Raw genomic sequence first — 25323 nt, forward strand, 5'->3', positions numbered from 1 at the left:
GCTGTCCTGCTATTCCAAAAGCCTCATTCTTCCTAGGCCTGATGAAGTAATGTGAAGATTGCAAAAGCTGGCAAATAGAAGAGCCAAGCTTTTGGGGTCTTAAAGGCAATGCTGTTATGCTTCACACTCTATTAAAGTATTCCTTCTCATGCAAACATCTGTTTTTCTTTAGCTACCAGGCATAATGCTTCTGAAATCCATACGTTCAACTTCGGTCTCTTACCGGATATTGAGTTCTCAAAATCTAACTCTTTGTCATTTCACCGCTAAGAAAATATTTTGCCAGCAAATCAGAGCCTCAGGATCCATTGGGATAACCTGTAAGTAGGTGGGGAGAGATCCTTCGGACGGATGTAAATTGTACTCCATGTTCAAATATTCAATCTTCTCTATGGGTAACACATTTTTATTTGCATTTATAGTTAATACAACTAAGCAGAAATGAAATAAAATGCAATATGGAGCTCACAGAATTGCAGTGAGAACAGATCGTTTGGAAATGAAACAGTATTTAAGAACACCAGTCATATTGCAGGGTAGATCTTTGTAGAAATAGGAACCAGAAGGGGGCATGGGGTATAAAAGAGACCACATAATAGAGAGCTCGGGGGCAGGGGGTTCACATACCACACAGGAAATTAGAGTCGGCAAACCACAACAAAGGCCCTTTTAAAGGATCAAGCGATTTTTTCTCTGTGACACATTTCATTTTTGTACACCAGGGATACTTATTCCCGTCAGTGAGTGCGGTGCACGGAGTTAACATCTGTACGTGTTGCGGTGGCAGCCCCGAGAGCCAAGCACATAGGGGATTTTATTGGGCTTCACATCAACAGAAGGGGGTCATTGCAATACAAAAGAGTCAAACGAGGGAAGCACATCTCTTTGGAAAGTGATTTCGACAATGTTTCTTCCTAATACTGGACCAGAGTCCAGCTTGGTGAAGCCGACCCATGTTGAAGATGGTCTGGTCCAGCACTCATCCTAGCTCATTGGTTGCTCAGCTCACCAGTTCTTTTGATACCACTGAGCCCTGGCCGTCGTGTCATTGGAGTAATCCTGACCTGTAGTAGAGCTGTCCACTGACTCGTACTTTTTCACGCCACCTGGGCCACAATTGTAGGCTGCAATTCCACCTGCAAGACAAAGGACCAATGTTATCAGGACATGCTGCTGGTGGTAGGAGAACTTGGGGTGGTGCACGTGTGCTCGGGTTTGGCACGTGACGGTGGAGACATTTTGTGGACACAAAGATGTTAATTTGCCTTTCGTTTGCATCCCTCACTGGGTATCGGGGCATATTGCAATAGGAGAGGTTGGAGGCTTACTTTTGATATTTTGGGATTCATAAATGTACCTGTCAGCAAGTCAACATAGTTCAGAATGTATGGATAGGTCTCTGCACTAAAGTTGTGTTCCTCTTATTTTACCATTGAAATGTATAGATTGAGATGATGTGTGTTAGTGAGTGATACAATGTTGGCGACCTACTGTTTTGGTCGCTAGGAGCCATTTTAAGCAGCATTTACCAAATCCCTGGGCAGAAGAGGACATTCTAGTAAGGGACAGAAAGGCCTGACTGGAGAGGGATTGCAAAACCTTATCCACTCTATCGAGGCACTTGGGGGAAAAAAGACCTTGTTTTCCCAACCACCCAGTCATTGCTGCCACGTTCCCAAACACATTTAAAGGGTGATGCTAGTTGCTCAGCTTTCTAAGTTAGCCAGTGGACCTCACTGAGCGTGACTGTGCAGCACTGTGCAGCAACCAAGTAGCCAGCATACAGCCCTCCCAGCCCTTGTAATCTGTAAAGAGGGCTATTAGCAGGGCAAGGGGGGTTTAAACTTGCCATTTGGGTACAGGTGGCGTGCAACCTAGTCACCCTAGACATGACGCTTTTGCTTGACTTACCCTCCTCTTCTGGTAAACATTTAGAGTTTCACATTATAAGGTTAGGGGGTTATCTCTGCGTTCTTGCCAGGCATCTTTTTCATGCGTTTGCATCGTTAAATTGGCATCTGCACATTTGCAACCGTTTTGCCCATTCTTCAGGGAACAAGATCAAGAGATGTATAGCGGTTAAGGGGCTAAGACAAAACAAAAAAGGGATGGTGGTATGAAGGAGCTAGACTCCCATTTTACAATTAAAATAACACGCTGCAAATGCAGAGATGCAAATGCACCGCTGTACATGCATAAAGATGTAAATGCATGCACGTAAATGTATGAATCCACTTTTAGCATGGCCTGTCAGCAAGGCACCAAAGACATCCCTCTTTCTTACATCTAAACCTATAGGTCATATAGAGTTATGTTTTTTCTTATAACAGCCCTGCAGGACAGAGTGATGTCATTGATGATGCCATTTGTGATGTCATCTTTGATGTCCTTGGTGTTAGTCTTAGTAGTGCATGCCCGTGGTGCAAGTTATGGTTGCATAGCTTACCGTAACTGCCACATTTTTTTAGTTTTTTCGGTTTTACCTTGTAACCATAGCGTCCCTTTAGCAAAGGTTTTTTTTAAAAAGAATTTCATGAGTTCTTATCAGTGCAACTTAATCATAACGCCCCTTTAACAATGTTTTTTCATTGAATATATCTAGATATATACAGTACAGGGACAGCAAAGAGCTAATACCTTTGGTGCTGTTTGATGGATTAACACAAAACGTTTTGATAATGTATACATGACCTTAAATATTTCCATCAAGTTTGGTATATTTTCATCCAGAAGGGGGCAAAGTTGTAGGGGGTCAGCATCAGTAAAGAGCAGTTGTTGGGCGGCTTATAACTCTGGCGTCGTTTGATAAATCCTCACAAATCTTTGCAAAAAAACATGGACCGGACTTTGAAAATGTTTGCATAGATTGGTGCAGTTTTGTCACAGGGTGGGGGCACTGTTGTAGGGGGGGGTCCACACATTTGAAAATCCTGATACACTTGAACGGGAACAACATTTTGCTTATTGATACAGCCCAAGCTGCCGGAGAGATTTGCATGATGATCTTTGGCTTGGTTTGAAAGCGGGTTTAGCTAATTTGGTGTTAATCTGTCCAGTGTTTTTTTTATTTTTAAAGGTGCCAAAATGTAGGTACAACAAAATAGCGATATAACTTTGTGGCCTGAGACATGGTCTGTGCCCATGGCCCGCGGCCATGAGGGACACACTATAGGATTAAGGTGGACACTGGGCCTGGTCTGTGTCATTGTCCAATGTCCACTCTGAGATGCTTTGGCAGGTCCTTATCGGGGGTGGTTTGATGGGAGTGGGGTCTTGGTTAATACTCATGCCCTAGACAATTTAACCATGACTTGCATTCCCAAAATGTGCTGCTCAGAGTGACACACATCAGTATGCGCTGCAAAGGATATGTTTGTTTAAGGTCTTATATGTTAAAAGTGGAATTATTAATAACTTAAATACAGTGCTGTGATAGCATGAAACCTCTAAAAACGTTGAAATTCAGTGAAATAATATTTTTAAAGGGACGTAATGGTTAAGTTGCTCTAATAAAAACCTTTAAAATTCAAAGAAACAATCTTTGTTTAAGTGAAGTTATGCTTAAGTAACTCTAATAAACAACTTTCAAATTCAGAAAACAAATGTCATGTCTCAAGTGCAAAATCAAAAAAAAACATAGACATTCCCCAGTTACGGAAAGCTAAGCAACCGTAACTCGCGGCCCTGCCATGTACTGCTCATACTAACACGCAGGACATCAAAGATGACATCGTGAATGGCGTCATTGATGACATCATTGTAGAGGCTCACTGTCTCCCGTTCATCTGCTATATTGAATTTTGTACACTCCTTTGTGACCAAAAGAACGTGTTTCCCTTTTTGTATACAAATAAATAAATAATCATGTAACCTGACCCTCCATGTGCACTGGCCATACACCTGCTACAACGCAGCCTTCAACCTTTTCCCTAGGATAAACTCGATATCAGAGGCAGATTGATACTTTATCAAGAATGAGCTTGGTTTTCAGTGCTTTGCGGAAAGCAGTGAGCGAAGTTTACTTCCTGAGAGGGAGTGGCAGGGCGTTCCAGTTTTTGGGCGCTAGCACAGGAAAGCTTGCTCCTCCTACTTTGGCTCTTTCAAAGGTAGGGACCGTGAGCTGGTGGGGTGGGTCTAAGTGAGTTTTCCCTGTGAATTATTTCTGACAGATAAGGGGGTGCAAAGTAGGATAAGCATCTATGGGTGGTAGTGAGGGCTTTAAGAGAATATGCTCTTTAACTGGGAGCCAGTGGGCAGGTTATCACGCTTATAAACATGTATACATTTAAAATGCAGGAGCAATTTTGGTGCAATTACTAGTAAATGCGTATAGAAGACGTATATCATGTTTAAACACTGGGAATCTAGTGCTGAACATGTGACATACAGGCACTCATTAGCAGAGTAGGTGAATGTTAATATACAATGTATTTCACTTTTCTGCAGCGTGAAACATGGTCCACGTATGGCAGTGCATTAAGTGAGCTCAAAGTCAAGTCTGCTTTATAGATAGTCACTTTTATTCTTATCGCAAGTATCACTCATTTGTGAAGTGCGTCATATGCTACATGTTGCTTCTTAGCACTATATATGGAGCAACAATAACACCTATTAAACCATGTTTGAGTGAGACTTTTCCTGTATCACATATGGATATTAAAATTAAATACTGTCAAAGGGTCCCAAATAAGGAAAAAAAGGCATAGGGACTGATTTACAAAAATGCCATAACATGGGAAAGTCCCAATGGAATTTTTTTTTGTAAATCAGGCCCATAATGAGGCTAAGTAATTTGCCCAGGATCACATAATGTTATCAAGTGGGGGGAGTTGGGAGTTGAGCGCTCGTTTCCTGGTCTCAAAGTTGAAAACTTAGGCAGTGTACAATAATATCGATGTCCCCTCCCAAGGGGCTTAAGAGCACACACACACACACACACACACACACACACACACACACACACGAAAATGTAGAACTTCAGAATGATTAAAAAGGCATTGCATTGATTAAGAAGCAAGGGTGCTGTTCTCCCTAGAACGATGTCACCTGCCCTATCAGTGAGTTCCATTGATGCACCAAGAATAACCGTTTGAGCAGTTTATAAACTGATTCAAAAAGACAATATTTGCACACATCAAACAGGTAAGAAACTATCAAAACAATGACCTCTTACCTAAAGAGCCCTCTTTCATGTGAGGTTTAGCAGGCCCTATAGTCACCAGTAGCGTGTTCAACTTGCAGATTCACACCTTTGATGACTAGGACATTGGGTTCAGAGAGAGTTGACACAGGATGTCACCTCATGAAGCACTCTTCTGTCATGCTGACTTTACCACTCCTTACATCTGTCTCTGGTCGGCATTTAGCATCTATGACGAGTGAGCAGTGACCATGTTCCCCGATCCTCGCTCCCCATGCAGCCTCTGGTACATGAAAATGACATGCTCAAGGCGCAATCACCGAGCACAAAGCTTGTGCAAGCCCCTAATGCTAGGTCTGCATCCCTGGGCTCTCGAGGTATTCTGAACTACGACTCCCATCACCCACCCGCTTTGACTATGCTGTGTGTGGCTGCTGGGAGTTGCAGTCAAAAACATCTAAAAAGCCAAAGGTTGAGGATCCCTGCCCTGTGGGGTTACTAAATAGTTGCAAACCCTCCTCCTCTGTGAGATTGCATCTTTCACTTGATGACTGCTGCTCTGTACCAGCAAATGAGGGTTTGCATTGCTGTGCACTCTATGCAAATCAGATAATTTTCATGCTGACCTACAGTGTAGCGTTGACATGACATCATCCAGACTCATTGTTTAGACATACTGCTGTGAGGCCATGAAGGAGTTAGATGAGCATTCTCTGAAACTGTGAGGGGCTGCTAGCACTTGGAACAGCGTTCAGGTCTAAGGTCTTACCTGGGAACACAGTAAATAACGCTTGCAATATTCTGGAAACAAATAACGTTTAGGTTCTGTGCATTTATTAATAACCATCAGTAACCCAAATTGAGAAATGCAGAAAATTCTAAAGTAGGCTGCAGCCAACTGAGGAAGCACAACTGCAACAGAGGCCTCCCTTGACTTTTAGGGCAGCCATTAACATTTCAGAGGCCAACTGAAGAAGAGCAAACGCAACAGAGTGATGGGACTTGTAGTCCAAAACACCAGGTGTGTCAAAGCTTGCAGACACCTGGGAAAGAAATCAGTGCTGATACAGTCATAATTCAGTGGACATATTACAATATCGCTAGGTACAGTGCTGAGTTCTTTGGAGTTCTTGCCTGTTCATCAGCGCGCACATAGATCCATGACTTGCTGTACCCGGTGGGATCCACTCACTTGCACACACTTCTCGTTTCATTACACGCACTGCTCTCTTAAAATGTGTAGACGTCTAGTGTAGTCCTGTCTCCTCCCTGAAGTCTTTACTGTGTTGTCTTGGGTTAGTTGTAAGTAGATGAGGTGATTTAAATAAATAAACAAATAAATAAATAAATAATAAAGTTGCTCCAGTGCAGCCATATGGAAGGGCAGCGAGTTCCTTTATATATGGCACACTGGAGCTGTCTTACATTAAGAGCTATGCAGGTTACAGATGCATGTCCAGGTGTTCACAGATCATCCATCTGGTGGTTACACGGACTGGTTGGTGGGGGGCAGGGGTGCCTACAGTGACTAGGAAGCATAGTCATATGGTAAGGTGAAGCAGGGGTCCAGGGTGATGGTTTGGTGAGTGGCCCCTTGATAAACATAACGCGGAAGGCAATGAGCCACGCCTCCTTTAAGGGAGCAGCACACCTTCCTTGGAATAGCCGAATGGAAAGTCGGCCACGCCTGTTTTGCAACTACAGCTTAATGCACAACAGACAGAAACATGGGAAGTGCAGCTTTGCACCCTGGGCTCAAGTCGAGGGTACACGCGGGGAACGGAGTCCACCCACTTTATTCAGAGGGTGGACTCAGTCCGCCCACCTAAAATAAGAAACATTGAATGACCTCTTTGAATTTATGCATGTCTTTTTAATGTTTTCAAAAACACTATTAGAGGAAAATATCATCTCTTGGTTTTGAGTGTTGATTTTATGAAAGGCAAATTCCGTTCATCCTGTGCAATTTGGGTGGTTATGTAAAGCCAGTTTAATGAACTGTGTATTTCACCTTGATATGCTAATTTATGGCAACGTCGCATCCAATTGCGTTTGTTGAGGAGTCCCCCCACTTTAATTTTTAGGACTTGACCCCTGGTTGCACCCTGGGTGTCTTCAACTTGACTAATGCACGGTGTATGACTGTCCATGCACCTCCGCACCACGAACGTCTGTCTACATAACACATACACACAGCTAACCATTACATTGCCATTTCTGTCATGTCTATACATATATGTTTTCAGAATCTCAGAAGGGAAGGGCGGGCTGAACCCTGCTTCTCGCCAGCATTCCACAAAACAAACCCGAGAAGGGAAACATAACACGAGAGTTCTAGAGAAAAGCCACGCAGCTGCAGGCGCCGGCAATGCAGCCTGCAAACAATGCCTTGACTGAAGCGATGTCATTAAGGGTCACTAGAGTTCCATGCAGGTGCATCCATGTGCATCCAGGTGTATCTAGGCAAGCGGCCCCTATCGCAGAGAGATACGCGCGTGCGATAGGGGGTCGCTTCTGCAATGCAAGTTCAGGGTTATTTACTGTGTGAAGCCCCGTTCACTTAAGATTTCCGTTCTGAAGACATATTTCAGAATAAGCAGTTGTGAAGTGAACCCACAACAATTAAGATGGTTCCCCAATTCTCCTATCCCTTCCCCTCAGTGCCTAATTTGTAAGAAAATAAGTGCAGGCACCCAAATATTTTCTAGCACGATTCTGACACTGTGGGCGGGCAGTTCCCCACCATTGCTGCTACCACCCACAGCTGCTCCCCCCACAGTGTTGACACATTTGTGGTTAAACTACAGCTCACACCTTCTCATTGGGGTTGATGGAGGCCCTGGCTATCATCACTACTTAATCAATCTTAGTGAATAAGGGCCAGGCTCAGAAATAAGCCCTGGCAAACACCCCCACAGATTACGCATTGCTTTCCCTCCTCCCCCAGGTATGACCCCACTCTCCCATGTGCCTTCTCCAATTGCTTGCCTCTTTGCTTGTGCCTCTTGCCTTGCCTCTGTTGCCCCCCTCTCTCTCTCTCTCTCCCGTTTTTCTGCCTCTCTTCTGCTCTTACGCCATATTCCCTAACTATCTTCCCCTCTGCTTTGCTCTCATTTCGAACCAAATGGCCGCTCAATTATGCGATAATTGGTGGGGCCATGTTCCCCTACGCCAGTGAACCAACCTCAGTTGATCCCCAGCCAGCTCGTGTTCATACTCTCAGCTCTTGCTCACTGACGAAGTTCGAATTTGGTGGGTCCTTTAAGTGCTTACCAAGAAAAATAAGTCTGTTTGCGTCGTTGGGTGGAACAGGTATTAAGCCGTGAATGCCATACACAGTTCAAACAAATGTGTGTTTTTTAACAATATGGGCACAATTTACCACATGCAATAAAACAAGATGCAAAGCCCCATGCCTAACTAGATTGACAATGTGCATGAGTCTGCCACAACATTTAAATGCCCTCTCACCCCCTTTGGGGAATGTTTCCTGAGTGCCAGAATTGTTCCACCTGTGACGAATTGCCATCTGGTAAGGGTGTGAAAGGCATGGCTTTTCTGATTTTTATTAATACAAATGTTGCTCTTAATTTCATCTCTGAAAGGGCAATTTGCTGGTCTGATTCCCCTTTCATAAACTCCATGCCAAAAGCGTAGCGCGTATCTGTGTCCTGCTGCGACAGTATCCTGATTTGCATTAGCTGCTCCACCAATGGCAAGGAGCAGGTGCAGAGGTCTCAGCTGCAGTAACAGACAGGTCTCTGCAATGCAGGGGCTGCATTTAAGATATGCCCCCATACTAAAACTATGATGATCACAAGGAACCCGTGATGGTGGCAGGGTAAACTATGAAATAAAGATATGACTCGGTTGCATGGCCCTATTTATGATCGTTGCAGCCACCTTCAATTTGATATCACATATATGTGAGCTCTTGGGAGCCAGCCTAAGCTATGGAAGCGGATGTGTATTCAGGCTATGTCTCTTCTTTCAACTCTATTTGAGGCTGGGTAATGCCTTCCGCCAGAGACAGCCAGCCACCAGTCAGCTGCCCTGGGCAGAGACATAAAAGCAACACAGCCATTCAAAGGGAGTAGCCTCGCACAAGGATGCTGCATTTCTAAAGGACTTTGATCCCAGAGAGAAAGAAAGGGACTGGTTTAAAGTAGTCAGGAGGGTTCTGGACAGTGGAGGAAGACATCCACCATTGTGTTACTCTCTGCCTCTCTCTCCCCTTCCTGTCCCCTGCACTTCCTCTAGAGCAAAGCACTTTGGGTTTGATATATGAAGGGCAAAGTCAACTTCTTTCAAGAACAGGGTTTGGACCACTAATGAAAGGCTAGGTTTAGTTCAATCATCTGTGGATTTTTACCTTTAAAAGAAGGGGCCTCCCACCACTTCTTTGATTCACTCTGGAACAACACCTGAGAAGGATTCACTGGACCTCTTTTGGGAGAGTTGGACTTTCCAAAGCCCTCAACCACTGGGGTGAAGAAGATGCAGTCCAAGGCAGAGGAGAGTTCTGCCCACTACCCATTCCCAGGGCACTCTGGGGGTGACACTTGCTGTGGACCAGGACCTGCTATTCTTCATGAGAATCCCCCAGGGCTGGGAGAGCAGACCCTGAAGGGACCCACCCTGTCCTCAAGCCCCTGGATTGGGTCTTCCAGCATATGGAAGACCAGATCTACTAAGGGTCCCCATCCCAACCACTGGTGACCGGGCCTGAGTCGAACTGCTGGAGGTTCATTTGCTGACTGAATGCAGGGGTGACATCACAACCTGACTCACCCAGCAGTTACAGCCCGACTCAAACTGGCCCAGCCTCAAAGAGACGGTGGTAGGCCCTCTGAACTGCACTGCCGAAAACCTCTTTCAAGTTGCACAGAGCTAACGCATTTGAATCCACTCAATATGCACTTGTCGCTTGGACACCCATGATCCACCATAGCTGAACAGAGCTTGATCCGCTTACACCATTGCTCGAAGTCAAGGTTCGATGCTGTTGAACTGCTTAAGAACCGAAACAAGGTACTAATGACCAGTAGCTGCAACTTTGGTCCATTTGGGCCCTAGTGACTGGTTAGATCGCTTTTGCACTTTTTTTCATCCAAAGACATATCCTTTTCGTGGTTAATAATTTGCCTATCACCTCCGTATTCATACTCAAGAGTGCTACATTCTTCTGCCTATTGTATCTTCTCTTTTCTTTCCACAGGGGTGGGTTTTGTACAGTATTTTCTTGTTCGTTTTCTTGCAGATGATGTGTTTGATTAAAGTATATATATTTTTATAGAATCTTGATTGGACATTCCCTTTATTTTGAGCTGTATTGCTGTGTTGTTTGGGTTGCTACTGGATCACATTCACACCACTCTTAAAACCATAGCCTTCCCTCGGCCCACGTTACCACAAAAGGCGAAGGAGGTATATCTCCTAACTGAGCCTGTTTTACCTTTATAATTGTGTTGGCTCTTGGTTTGTAGAAGTATGAGGGCTGAGTGTGCATTTATACCCCTACTCATCCTTCTACTCCTGCAGTGCAGAATCAAATTCATCATACCACCTCCCAAGAGATGTCCTTACAGGGGGGATGGGGGGGGCAAATGGGGCTTGTGCGCCGGTCCGCCACCTTGGGGAAGGGGGCACATGTCTGCCTGTTCCAAAGAAGCCTGTGCCCATTGTTCAGAAAATGGAAATTGCAAACATTAGAATTATTTATGGCTTGCTCCTTAGGCTCAAGATCTCCTGCCTGACTATCGTTGACAAGCACATTCTGCGCTGACCATCTAATCATGTAAGTCTTCCTTTGTTCAGTGTGCTTGTGAGCAAGTAGCATAAATCAGGCAACCAGGTGGATACTTTTCACACAGGTGGGGGCTTTATTGGGGAGCAAGCTCCAGGGCGCCAATGTGGCTCTTCCATTGTCCTGACCCAACCATCCTCCCCAGGATTCCAGGTTTTCTTCACCTTCTTAACATGCCCAAGTGTAAACTGGCTCCCTTTCCAAGACCACCTCTGGTTGTGTCTGACGGGAGAACAAACATCTGCCTCATTGCTGTGCTGGCCCCCTCCTATTATCTTGCCTCCCCTCCGATTGGTTGTTCCCGGTGTGCTCCTATGATGCGTGTAGGGGGGCGTGTCATTGCTGTGCTGGCCCCCTCCCATATTGGTTGTCCCCTGCACGTGTGAGATTGCTTTCTCCCCTCCTGGGGTCTGGGTGAGTTGGTTCCCTTCTTACAGTGCTATAAATAGTATGTGCAGTCACTAAGGCATTCTACCATTTCTGTGGGGAATACATTAAGGGGCCGATTCATGGAACAAACGTGCGCCGAAAATCTCCGCGCAAGCAGGCGCAAGCGGAAAAAAAAGGCACACGCGCACGCGTGCGATTCATGGAAGTCCCTGCGCGTGTACACCTCGGGATGTGCGCCAAACCCGTGCATGGCGCACAAGTCACTGCAACATCCCGAAAGGCGTGCGCGACGCGCACAGTGAAAGCGCACAACCTCGGCGCATACACCAGAAAGTGGGCGGGACACGGGGCGTAACGCGCGGAATGGGGAACAACGCGCGAAAATAAGGGCGTAACTGGGGATGTACTGCAGGGAAGCAGACGGAACGCCCACACGCACTCGAACCACACGTATTCATGGAATCGAATAGGGCAAAGCCACGCACAGCCAAAGACACGCACAAGCTGAAACACGTCCGCCACACGAAGGCAGGCGGTAGAGTCCCAGCGCATCACAAAAGTGGCAACATACAGCAATTGGGCCTGTGCGAGCGGGGTAGTGTATTTCGGGGGCGCGCAGGAAGTTACACACGCGATTGAGCGGGGTACGTGTATTTCGGGGGTGCGCGGGAAGTCACACACGCGATTGAGCGGGGTACGTGTATTTCGGGGGCGCGCGGGAAGTTACACACACGATTGAGCAGGGTACGTGTATTTCGGGGGTGCGCGGGAAGTTACACACGCGATTGAGCGGGGTACGTGTATTCCAGGGGTGCGCGGGAAGTTCCACACACGATCTCATCAGGGTACGTGTATTACAGGGGTGCGCCGGGAGCAGCACACGTGAATTGCACGTGTGGGTCCTCCCAGGTGTTCCCTCTACACCCTCCACGGCCCCTGCAGGTGGCTCACACCACAGGGGCCTACCCAGCACATGTCCTGCAGGCACCCCATCCATCATGGCCATGCCCACCAGCCAACCCACATGTCAACTTGCACTACTGCCCACCAACGCATGTCCCCCTGCAACCCCAGCCACCAGGGGCACCCACCACCAGGCCCCCACCCATGTCTCCCACCACCCCCACCCCCCAGCAGTGCAGCGGCAGCCTCCACCAGGCCCCCCACCCATGTCTCCCACCACCCCCACCCCCCAGCACTGTGGCGCACCTCCCAGCAGGCCCCCACCCATGTCTCCCAGCACCCCCACCCCCCAGCCACCAGGGGCAGCCTCCACCAGGCCCCCACCCATGTCTCCCACCACCCCCACCCCCCAGCAGTGCAGGGCAGCCTCCACCAGGCCCCCACCCATATCGACCACCACCCCCAAGCCACCAGGGGCAGCCTCCACCAGGCCCCCACCCATGTCTCCCACCACCCCCACCCCCCAGCAGTGCAGGGGCACCCACCACCAGGCCCCCACCCATGTCTTCCAGCACCCCCACCCCCCAGCCACCAGGGGCAGCCTCAACCAGGACCCCACCCATGTCTCCCAGCACCCCCACCCCCCCGCCACCAGGGGCAGCCTCCACCAGGCCCCCACCCATGTCTCCCAGCACCCCCACCCCCCAGCCACCAGGGGCAGCCTCCACCAGGCCCCCACCCATGTCTCCCACCACCCCCACCCCCCAGCAGTGCAGGGGCAGCCTCCACCAGGCCCCCACCCATGTCGACCACCACCCCCACCCCCCAGCACTGTGGGGCACCTGCCAGCAGGCCCCCACCCATGTCCAACTCATGTTCCCCACCACCCCCACCCCCAGCACTGTGGGGCACCTGCCAGCAGGCCCCCACCCATGTCCAACTCATGTTCCCCACCACCCCCACCCCCCAGCACTGTGGGGCACCTCCCAGCAGGCCCCCACCCATGTCTCCCAGCACCCCCACCCCCCAGCCACCAGGGGCAGCCTCCACCAGGCCCCCACCCATGTCTCCCACCACCCCCACCCCCCAGCAGTGCAGGGGGAGCCTCCACCAGGCCCCGACCCATGTCGACCACCACCCCCACCCCCCAGCCACCAGGGGCAGCCTCCACCAGGCCCCCACCCATGTCTCCCACCACCCCCACCCCCCAGCAGTGCAGGGGCACCCACGACCAGGTCCCCACCCATGTCTCCCAGCACCCCCACCCCCCAGCCACCAGGGGCAGCCTCCACCAGGCCCCCACCCATGTCTCCCACCACCCCCACCCCCCAGCAGTGCAGGGGCAGCCTCCACCAGGCCCCCACCCATGTCGACCACCACCCCCACCCCCCAGAACTGTGGGGCACCTGCCAGCAGGCCCCCACCCATGTCCAACTCATGTTCCCCACCACCCCCACCCCCCAGCACTGTGGGGCACCTGCCAGCAGGCCCCCACCCATGTCCAACTCATGTTCCCCACCACGCCCACCCCCCAGCACTGTGGGGCACCTGCCAGCAGGCCCCCACCCATGTCCAACTCATGTCTCCCACCACCCCCACCCCCAGCACTGTGGGGCACCTGCCAGCAGGCCCCCACCCATGTCCAACTCATGTTCCCCACCCCCCCCACCCCCCAGCACTGTGGGGCACCTGCCAGCAGGCCCCCACCCATGTCCAACTCATGTTCCCCACCACCCCCACCCCTCAGCACTGTGGGGCACCTGCCAGCAGGCCCCCACCCATGTCCAACTCATGTCTCCCACCACCCCCACTCCCCAGCACTGTGGGGCACCTGCCAGCAGGCCCCCACCCATGTCCAACTCATGTTCCCCACCACCCCCACCCCCCAGCAGTGCAGGGGCACCCACCACCAGGCCCCCACCCATGTCTCCCAGCACCCCCCCCCAGCACTGTGGGGCACCTGCCAGCAGGCCCCCACCCATGTCCAACTCATGTTCCCCACCACCCCCAACCCCCAGCACTGTGGGGCACCTCCCAGCAGGCCCCCACCCATGTCTCCCAGCACCCCCACCCCCCAGCCACCAGGGGCAGCCTCCACCAGGCCCCCACCCATGTCTCCCACCACCCCCACCCCCCAGCAGTGCAGGGGCAGCCTCCACCAGGCCCCCACCCATGTCGACCACCACCCCACCCCCCAGCCACCAGGGGCAGCCTCCACCAGGCCCCCACCCATGTCTCCCACCACCCCCACCCCCCAGCAGTGCAGGGGCACCCACCACCAGGCCCCCACCCATGTCTCCCAGCACCCCCACCCCCCAGCCACCAGGGGCAGCCTCCACCAGGCCCCCACCCATGTCTCCCACCACCCCCACCCCCCAGCAGTGCAGGGGCACCCACCACCAGGCCCCCACCCATGTCTCCCAGCACCCCCACCCCCCAGCCACCAGGGGCAGCCTCCACCAGGCCCTGCAGTGCAGGGGCAGCCTCCACCAGGCCCCCCACCCATGTCTCCTACCACCCCCACCCCCCAGCACTGTGGGGCACCTCCCAGCAGGCCCCCACCCATGTCTCCCAGCACCCCCACCCCCCAGCCACCAGGGGCAGCCTCCACCAGGCCCCCACCCATGTCTCCCAGCACCCCCACCCCCCAGCCACCAGGGGCAGCCTCCACCAGGCCCCCACCCATGTCTCCCAGCACCCCCACCCCCCAGCCACCAGGGGCAGCCCCCACCCCCCAGCAGTGCAGGGGCAGCCTCCACCAGGGGCTGCATTTAAGATATGCCCCCATACCAAAACTATGATGATCACAAGGAACCCGTGATGGTGGCAGGGTAAACTATGAAATAAAGATATGACTCGGTTGCATGGCCCTATTTATGATCGTTGCAGCCACCTTCAATTTGATATCACATATATGTGAGCTCTTGGGAGCCAGCCTAAGCTATGGAAGCGGATGTGTATTTAGGCTATGTCTCTTCTTTCAACTCTATTTGAGGCTGGGTAATGCCTTCCGCCAGAGACAGCCAGCCACCAGTCAGCTGCCCTGGGCAGAGACATAAAAGCAACACAGCCATTCAAAGGGAGTAGCCTCGCACAAGGATGCTGCATTTCTAAAGGACTTTGATCCCAGAGAGAAAGAAAGGGACTGGTTTAAAGTAGTCAGGAGGGCTCTGGACAGTGGAGGAAGACATCCACCATTGTGTTACTCTCTGCCTCTCTCTCCCCTTCCTGTCCCCTGCACTTCCTCTAGAGCAAAGCACTTTGGGTTTGATATATGAAGGGCAAAGTCAACTTCTTTCAAGAACAGGGTTTGGACCACTAATGAAAGGCTAGGTTTAGTTCAATCATCTGTGGATTTTTACCTTTAAAAGAAGGGGCCTCCCACCACTTCTTTGATTCACTCTGGAACAACACCTGAGAAGGATTCACTGGACCTCTTTTGGGAGAGTTGGACTTTCCAAAGCCCTCAACCACTGGGGTGAAGAAGATGCAGTCCAAGGCAGAGGAGAGTTCTGCCCACTACCCATTCCCAGGGCACTCTGGGGGTGACACTTGCTGTGGACCAGGACCTGCTATTCTTCATGAGAATCCCCCAGGGCTGGGAGAGCAGACCCTGAAGGGACCCACCCTGTCCTCAAGCCCCTGGATTGGGTCTTCCAGCATATGGAAGACCAGATCTACTAAGGGTCCCCATCCCAACCACTGATGACCGGGCCTGAGTCGAACTGCTGGAGGTTCATTTGCTGACTGAATGCAGGGGTGACATCACAACCTGACTCACCCAGCAGTTACAGCCCGACTCAAACTGGCCCAGCCTCAAAGAGACGGTGGTAGGCCCTCTGAACTGCACTGCCGAAAACCTCTTTCAAGTTGCACAGAGCTAACGCATTTGAATCCACTCAATATGCACTTGTCGCTTGGACACCCATGATCCACCATAGCTGAACAGAGCTTGATCCGCTTACACCATTGCTCGAAGTCAAGGTTCGATGCTGTTGAACTGCTTAAGAACCGAAACAAGGTACTAACGACCAGTAGCTGCAACTTTGGTCCATTTGGGCCCTAGTGACTGGTTAGATCACTTTTGCACTTTTTTTCATCCAAAGACATATCCTTTTCGTGGTTAATAATTTGCCTATCACCTCCGTATTCATACTCAAGAGTGCTACATTCTTCTGCCTATTGTATCTTCTCTTTTCTTTCCACAGGGGTGGGTTTTGTACAGTATTTTCTTGTTCGTTTTCTTGCAGATGATGTGTTTGATTAAAGTATATATATTTTTATAGAATCTTGATTGGACATTCCCTTTATTTTGAGCTGTATTGCTGTGTTGTTTGGGTTGCTACTGGATCACATTCACACCACTCTTAAAACCATAGCCTTCCCTCGGCCCACGTTACCACAAAAGGCGAAGGAGGTATATCTCCTAACTGAGCCTGTTTTACCTTTATAATTGTGTTGGCTCTTGGTTTGTAGAAGTATGAGGGCTGAGTGTGCATTTATACCCCTACTCATCCTTCTACTCCTGCAGTGCAGAATCAAATTCATCATACCACCTCCCAAGAGATGTCCTTACAGGGGGGGTGGGGGGGGGCAAATGGGGCTTGTGCGCCGGTCCGCCACCTTGGGGAAGGGGGCACATGTCTGCCTGTTCCAAAGAAGCCTGTGCCCATTGTTCAGAAAATGGAAATTGCAAACATTAGAATTATTTATGGCTTGCTCCTTAGGCTCAAGATCTCCTGCCTGACTATCGTTGACAAGCACATTCTGCGCTGACCATCTAATCATGTAAGTCTTCCTTTGTTCAGTGTGCTTGTGAGCAAGTAGCATAAATCAGGCAACCAGGTGGATACTTTTCACACAGGTGGGGGCTTTATTGGGGAGCAAGCTCCAGGGCGCCAATGTGGCTCTTCCATTGTCCTGACCCAACCATCCTCCCCAGGATTCCAGGTTTTCTTCACCTTCTTAGCATGCCCAAGTGTAAACTGGCTCCCTTTCCAAGACCACCTCTGGTTGTGTCTGACGGGAGAACAAACATCTGCCTCATTGCTGTGCTGGCCCCCTCCTATTATCTTGCCTCCCCTCCGATTGGTTGTTCCTGGTGTGCTCCTATGATGCGTGTAGGGGGGCGTGTCATTGCTGTGCTGGCCCCCTCCCATATTGGTTGTCCCCTGCACGTGTGAGATTGCTTTCTCCCCTCCTGGGGTCTGGGTGAGTTGGTTCCCTTCTTACAGTGCTATAAATAGTATGTGCAGTCACTAAGGCATTCTACCATTTCTGTGGGGAATACATTAAGGGGCCGATTCATGGAACAAACGTGCGCCGAAAATCTCCGCACAAGCAGGCGCAAGCAGGCGCAAGCGGAAAAAAAAAGGCACACGCGCACGCGTGCGATTCATGGAAGTCCCTGCGCGTGTACACCTCGGGATGTGCGCCAAACCCGTGCATGGCGCACAAGTCACTGCAACATCCCGAAAGGCGTGCGCGACGCGCACAGTGAAAGCGCACAACCTCGGCGCATACACCAGAAAGTGGGCGGGACACGGGGCGTAACGCGCGGAATGGGGAACAACGCGCGAAAATAAGGGCGTAACTGGGGATGTACTGCAGGGAAGCAGACGGAACGCCCACACGCACTCGAACCACATGTATTCATGGAATCGAATAGGGCAAAGCCACGCACAGCCAAAGACACGCACAAGCTGAAACACGTCCGCCACACGAAGGCAGGCGGTAGAGTCCCAGCGCATCACAAAAGTGGCAACATACAGCAATTGGGCCTGTGCGAGCGGGGTAGTGTATTTCGGGGGCGCGCGGGAAGTTTCACACGCGATTGAGCGGGGTACGTGTATTTCGGGGGTGCGCGGGAAGTTACACACGCGATTGAGCGGGGTACGTGTATTTTGGGGGCGCGCGGGAAGTTACACATGCGATTGAGCGGGGTACGTGTATTTCGGGGGCGCGCGGGAAGTTACACACGCGATTGAGCGGGGTATGTTTATTTCGGGGGTGCGCGGGAAGTCACACACGCGATTGAGCGGGGTACGTGTATTTCGGGGGCGCGCGGGAAGTTACACACGCGATTGAGCAGGGTACGTGTATTTCGGGGGTGCGCGGGAAGTTACACACGCGATTGAGCGGGGTACGTGTATTCCAGGGGTGCGCGGGAAGTTCCACACACGATCTCAGCAGGGTACGTGTATTACAGGGGTGCGCCGGGAGCAGCACACGTGAATTGCACGTGTGGGTCCTCCCAGGTGTTCCCTCTACACCCTCCACGGCCCCTGCAGGTGGCTCACACCACAGGGGCCTACCCAGCACATGTCCTGCAGGCACCCCATCCACCATGGCCATGCCCACCAGCCAACCCACATGTCAACTTGCACTACTGCCCACCAACGCATGTCCCCCTGCAACCCCAGCCACCAGGGGCACCCACCACCAGGTCCCCACCCATGTCTCCCACCACCCCCACCCCCCAGCAGTGCAGGGGCAGCCTCCACCAGGCCCCCCACCCATGTCTCCCACCACCCCCACCCCCCAGCACTGTGGGGCACCTCCCAGCAGGCCCCCACCCATGTCTCCCAGCACCCCCACCCCCCAGCCACCAGGGGCAGCCTCCACCAGGCCCCCACCCATGTCTCCCACCACCCCCACCCCCCAGCAGTGCAGGGCAGCCTCCACCAGGCCCCCACCCATATCGACCACCACCCCCCAGCCACCAGGGGCAGCCTCCACCAGGCCCCCACACATGTCTCCCACCATCCCCACCCCCCAGCAGTGCAGGGGCACCCACCACCAGGCCCCCACCCATGTCTTCCAGCACCCCCACCCCCCAGCCACCAGGGGCAGCCTCAACCAGGCCCCCACCCATGTCTCCCAGCACCCCCACCCCCCCGCCACCAGGGGCAGCCTCCACCAGGCCCCCACCCATGTCTCCCAGCACCCCCACCCCCCAGCCACCAGGGGCAGCCTCCACCAGGCCCCCACCCATGTCTCCCACCACCCCCACCCCCCAGCAGTGCAGGGGCAGCCTCCACCAGGCCCCCACCCATGTCGACCACCACCCCCACCCCCCAGCACTGTGGGGCACCTGCCAGCAGGCCCCCACCCATGTCCAACTCATGTTCCCCACCACCCCCCAGCACTGTGGGGCACCTGCCAGCAGGCCCCCACCCATGTCCAACTCATGTTCCCCACCACCCCCACCCCCCAGCACTGTGGGGCACCTCCCAGCAGGCCCCCACCATTGTCTCCCAGCACCCCCACCCCCCAGCCACCAGGGGCAGCCTCCACCAGGCCCCCACCCATGTCTCCCACCACCCCCACCCCCCAGCAGTGCAGGGGGAGCCTCCACCAGGCCCCGACCCATGTCGACCACCACCCCCACCCCCCAGCCACCAGGGGCAGCCTCCACCAGGCCCCCACCCATGTCTCCCACCACCCCCACCCCCCAGCAGTGCAGGGGCACCCACGACCAGGCCCCCACCCATGTCTCCCAGCACCCCCACCCCCCAGCCACCAGGGGCAGCCTCCACCAGGCCCCCACTCATGTCTCCCACCACCCCCACCCCCCAGCAGTGCAGGGGCAGCCTCCACCAGGCCCCCACCCATGTCGACCACCACCCCCACCCCCCAGAACTGTGGGGCACCTGCCAGCAGGCCCCCACCCATGTCCAACTCATGTTCCCCACCACCCCCACCCACCCAGCACTGTGGGGCACCTGCCAGCAGGCCCCCACCCATGTCCAACTCATGTTCCCCACCACCCCCACCCCCCAGCACTGTGGGGCACCTGCCAGCAGGCCCCCACCCATGTCCAACTCATGTCTCCCACCACCCCCACCCCCAGCACTGTGGGGCACCTGCCAGCAGGCCCCCACCCATGTCCAACTCATGTTCCCCACCACCCCCACCCCCACCCCCCAGCACTGTGGGGTACCTGCCAGCAGGCCCCCACCCATGTCCAACTCATGTTCCCCACCACCCCCACCCCTCAGCACTGTGGGGCACCTGCCAGCAGGCCCCCACCCATGTCCAACTCATGTCTCCCACCACCCCCACTCCCCAGCACTGTGGGGCACCTGCCAGCAGGCCCCCACCCATGTCCAACTCATGTTCCCCACCACCCCCACCCCCCAGCAGTGCAGGGGCACCCACCACCAGGCCCCCACCCATGTCTCCCAGCACCCCCACCCCCAGCACTGTGGGGCACCTGCCAGCAGGCCCTCACCCATGTCCAACTCATGTTCCCCACCACCCCCACCCCCCAGCACTGTGGGGCACCTCCCAGCAGGCCCCCACCCATGTCTCCCAGCACCCCCACCCCCCAGCCACCAGGGGCAGCCTCCACCAGGCCCCCACCCATGTCTCCCACCACCCCACCCCCCAGCAGTGCAGGGGCAGCCTCCACCAGGCCCCCACCCATTTCGACCACCACCCCCACCCCCCAGCCACCAGGGGCAGCCTCCACCAGACCCCCACCCATGTCTCCCACCACCCCCACCCCCCAGCAGTGCAGGGGCACCCACCACCAGGCCCCCACCCATGTCTCCCAGCACCCCCACCCCCCAGCCACCAGGGGCAGCCTCCACCAGGCCCCCACCCATGTCTCCCAGCACCCCCACCCCCCCGCCACCAGGGGCAGCCTCCACCAGGCCCCCACCCATGTCGACCACCACCCCCACCCCCCAGCCACCAGGGGCAGCCTCCACCAGGCCCCCACCCATGTCTCCCACCACCCCCACCCCCCAGCAGTGCAGGGGCACCCACCACCAGGCCCCCACCCATGTCTCCCAGCACCCCCACCCCCCAGCCACCAGGGGCAGCCTCCACCAGGCCCCCACCCATGTCTCCCACCACCCCCACCCCCCAGCAGTGCAGGGGCACCAACCACCAGGCCCCCACCCATGTCGACCACCACCCCCAGCCCCCAGCCACCAGGGGCAGCCTCCACCAGGCCCCCACCCATGTCTCCCACCACCCCCACCCCCCAGCAGTGCAGGGGCACCCACCACCAGGCCCCCACCTATGTCTCCCAGCACCCCCACCCCCCAGCCACCAGGGGCAGCCTCCACCAGGCCCCCACCCATGTCTCCCACCACCCCCACCCCCCAGCAGTGCAGGGGCAGCCTCCACCAGGCCCCCACCCATGTCGACCACCACCCCCACCCCCCAGCACTGTGGGGAACCTGCCAGCAGGCCCCCACCCATGTCCAACTCATGTTCCCCACCACCCCCACCCCCCAGCACTGTGGGGCACCTGCCAGCAGGCCCCCACCCATGTCCAACTCATGTTCCCCACCACCCCCACCCCCCAGCACTGTGGGGCACCTGCCAGCAGGCCCCCACCCATGTCCAACTCATGTTCCCCACCACCCCCCAGCACTGTGGGGCACCTGCCAGCAGGCCCCCACCCATGTCCAACTCATGTCTCCCACCACCCCCACCCCCAGCACTGTGGGGCACCTGCCAGCAGGCCCCCACCCATGTCCAACTCATGTTCCCCACCACCCCCACCCCCCAGCACTGTGGGGCACCTGCCAGCAGGCCCCCACCCATGTCCAACTCATGTTCCCCACCACCCCCACCCCCCAGCACTGTGGGGCACCTGCCAGCAGGCCCCCACCCATGTCCAACTCATGTTCCCCACCACCCCCCAGCACTGTGGGGCACCTGCCAGCAGGCCCCCACCCATGTCCAACTCATGTCTCCCACCACCCCCACCCCCAGCACTGTGGGGCACCTGCCAGCAGGCCCCCACCCATGTCCAACTCATGTTCCCCACCACCCCCACCCCCCAGCACTGTGGGGCACCTGCCAGCAGGCCCCCACCCATGTCCAACTCATGTTCCCGACCACCCCCACCCCCCAGCACTGTGGGGCACCTGCCAGCAGGCCCCCACCCATGTCCAACTCATGTCTCCCACCACACCCACCCCCCAGCACTGTGGGGCACCTGCCAGCAGGCCCCCACCCATGTCCAACTCATGTTCCCCACCACCCCCACCCCCCCGCAGTGCAGGGGCACCCACAACCAGGCCCCCACCCATGTCTCCCAGCACCCCCACCCCCAGCACTGTGGGGCACCTGCCAGCAGGCCCCCACCCATCTCCAACTCATGTACCCCACCACCCCCACCCCCCAGCACTGTGGGGCAGCTCCCAGCAGGCCCCCACCCATGTCCAACTCATGTTCCCCACCACCCCCACCCCCCAGCACTGTGGGGCACCTGCCAGCAGGCCCCCACCCCTGTCCAACTCATGTTCCCCACCACCCCCACCCCCCAGCACTGTGGGGCACCTGCCAGCAGGCCCCCACCCATGTCCAACTCATGTCTCCCACCACACCCACCCCCCAGCACTGTGGGGCACCTGCCAGCAGGCCCCCACTCATGTCCAACTCATGTTCCCCACCACCCCCACCCCCCAGCAGTGCAGGGGCACCCACCACCAGGCCCCCACCCATGTCTCCCAGCACCCCCACCCCCAGCACTGTGGGGCACCTGCCAGCAGGCCCCTACCCATCTCCAACTCATGTTCCCCACCACCCCCACCCCCCAGCACTGTGGGGCACCTCCCAGCAGGCCCCCACCCATGTCTCCCAGCACCCCCACCCCCCAGCCACCAGGGGCAGCCTCCACCAGACCCCCACCCATGTCTCCCACCACCCCCACCCCCCAGCAGTGCAGGGGCAGCCTCCACCAGGCCCCCACCCATGTCGACCACCACCCCCACCCCCCAGCCACCAGGGGCAGCCTCCACCAGGCCCCCACCCATGTCTCCCATCACCCCCACCCCCCAGCAGTGCAGCGGCACCCACCACCAGGCCCCCAACCATGTCTCCCAGCACCCCCACCCCCCAGCCACCAGGGGCAGCCTCCACCAGGCCCCCACCCATGTCTCCCACCACCCCCACCCCCCAGCAGTGCAGAGGCAGCCTCCACCAGGCCCCCACCCATGTCGAACACCACCCCCACCCCCCAGGGGCAGCCTCCACCAGGCCCCACCCATGTCTCCCAACACCCCCACCCCCCGCCACCAGGGGCAGCCTCCACCAGGCCCCCACCCATGTCTCCCACCACCCCACCCCCCAGCAGTGCAGGGGCAGCCTCCACCAGGCCCCCACCCATGTCTCCCACCACCCCCACCCCCCAGCACTGTGGGGTACCTGCCAGCAGGCCCCCACCCATGTCCAACTCATGTTCCCCACCACCCCCACCCCCCAGCACTGTGGGGCACCTGCCAGCAGGCCCCCACCCATGTCCAACTCATGTTCCCCACCACCCCCACCCCCCAGCACTGTGGGGCACCTGCCAGCAGGCCCCCACCCATGTCCAACTCATGTCTCCCACCACCCCCACCCCCCAGCACTGTGGGGCACCTGCCAGCAGGCCCCCACCCATGTCCAACTCATATTCCCCACCACCCCTACCCCCCAGCAGTGCAGGGGCACCTGCCAGCAGGCCCCCACCAATGTGCAACTCATGTTCCCCAGCCAACATGTCATCACAATCTAGATCCCTGGTCCCTATGGTCAGCCCCCAAATGCAAAACACCCACCCGAGTATTGCATCCACCCACTCATAATTTGCAATTGCATCACAGAACACCAATTGCAAGTTCCGAAACAAACACATTTCCCTCACATACACCCAATGGGTGTCAGTGAATCTCAAAACACATATCATGAAATGCATGAAACCAATGAGATACCACACATTGAAGTTCACCAAAAAAAATATGTATTAAAGGAAACATAAATAGAATAAAAAATGAAGAAACAGAAATGTGAATGTACAAAAATGAAAAGAAGCATGTCTGTTAAAAAAAGCAAAACCAAAAATAAAATTCCAAAGTAATGTTGTCCAAAGTCAATGTCCACAAAACAAAATCCAATGGGAAATAAAAAAGAAAGCCATTGCTCCATGGTTAAAAAGTGAAAAAAAAATACAATCCAACTGTGAACTATGTACATGGGAACAAGCCAGGGTCCATTATCCCAACAAAATAAAGGAAACCTATCTAACTACACTAACTAATAAAAAAAACTATATACAAAAATGTGGCCAATGTCCGAAAGGTCCAAATAAAATAAAAACAAAAATGAAACCTAACACTACCTACATAACTATGTACAAGGGCAGCGGGCTAGTTTCACGGCTCACTTGTGGATGTCCCGGGCCAGGGCATCATCGAACTCCTCCTCAATGTCCCAGAGGCGGTCCTCCTCCATGGCCCCGAGGGTCCGCAGGGCCGTCGACGTCTCCACGTCCATTGCCTCGAGGCACTCGGCCCGCCTCAGGGCCCTCCGCATGGAGTTCTCCGCCCTGACCATTGTGAGCCGTGCCTCTTCCGCCCGCTGCTGCTCTGCATCTATGGCGTGGCCCAACCGCTGCCACACGGAAGACACTCTCTGTCCTGGGTCCTCCTGCCCTCCGGCCGATGCCTGCCCCTCCGATGTTGAAGGCCCCGAGCCTTCATGGCTCCCACCACGTTGCTGCTGCTGCTGTGCCTCTGCCCGTGCACTGCCTCCTGCTGCCTGCACATCCTCCGCTGGCTGGGGTGCTGTCGTAGATGTGGCCACCCCTGCTGGACGTCCGACTCCCGACTGTGGCAGGGATGCCTCCTCCACCAGCCTGGCCGCACCGTCAGAGGCAGCTCCACAGGGCACCCAGGTGACTGATGGGTGGGAAGATGGCACAAAGGACTACTGGCGCGTAGGGGGTCCAGTTGAGGAGGGGGTCGTAGCAAGCCCCATCAGACGGAGGAATCCGGCCTGGGTGACCTGTCCCAGCAGGCTGACGTGGTCAACGAGCCATTCGAGATGACGGGCAGTCTCTTCATGAAAAGACTGCAGGTCACCTCGCATGGCCCGTTGACGCAACGCCACACCAGCCAGGACAGGCTCAACCCGGACCTGGATAGCCACGTCCGCAGGCAGAGGAAGGCCAGTTGACGTGAGCTCATCCCCTGCCTGAAAACGGGTCTGGACGTAGGCATCCCTGCTGGTGCAAGATGATGTAGGGACAGGATCAGGGACAGGATTGCACACAGGCACCTCCGCGGCGGCCTGTGCTGCCTCC

At 55.0% G+C, this 25323-nt stretch overlaps 1 protein-coding gene across 1 annotated transcript in view; it reads right to left on the bottom strand.

The window, feature by feature from the left end:
* Positions 1 to 385: 385 nt before the first annotated feature.
* The window catches only part of LOC138526729 (lysozyme g-like), a 222887-nt gene continuing 197949 nt past the window's right edge, over positions 386 to 25323 (bottom strand). Inside the window, exon 5 of the mRNA XM_069637378.1 lies at positions 386 to 1136. Coding sequence (XP_069493479.1) covers positions 1006 to 1136 — 131 coding nt within the window. The 3' untranslated portion in view covers positions 386 to 1005. The remainder of the gene's footprint in view (positions 1137 to 25323) is intronic.

Source organism: Ambystoma mexicanum, chromosome 14 (genome assembly GCF_040938575.1).
Source record: "Ambystoma mexicanum isolate Mex_15411 chromosome 14, UKY_AmexF1_1, whole genome shotgun sequence".
Classification (NCBI taxonomy): Eukaryota; Metazoa; Chordata; class Amphibia; order Caudata; family Ambystomatidae; genus Ambystoma; species Ambystoma mexicanum.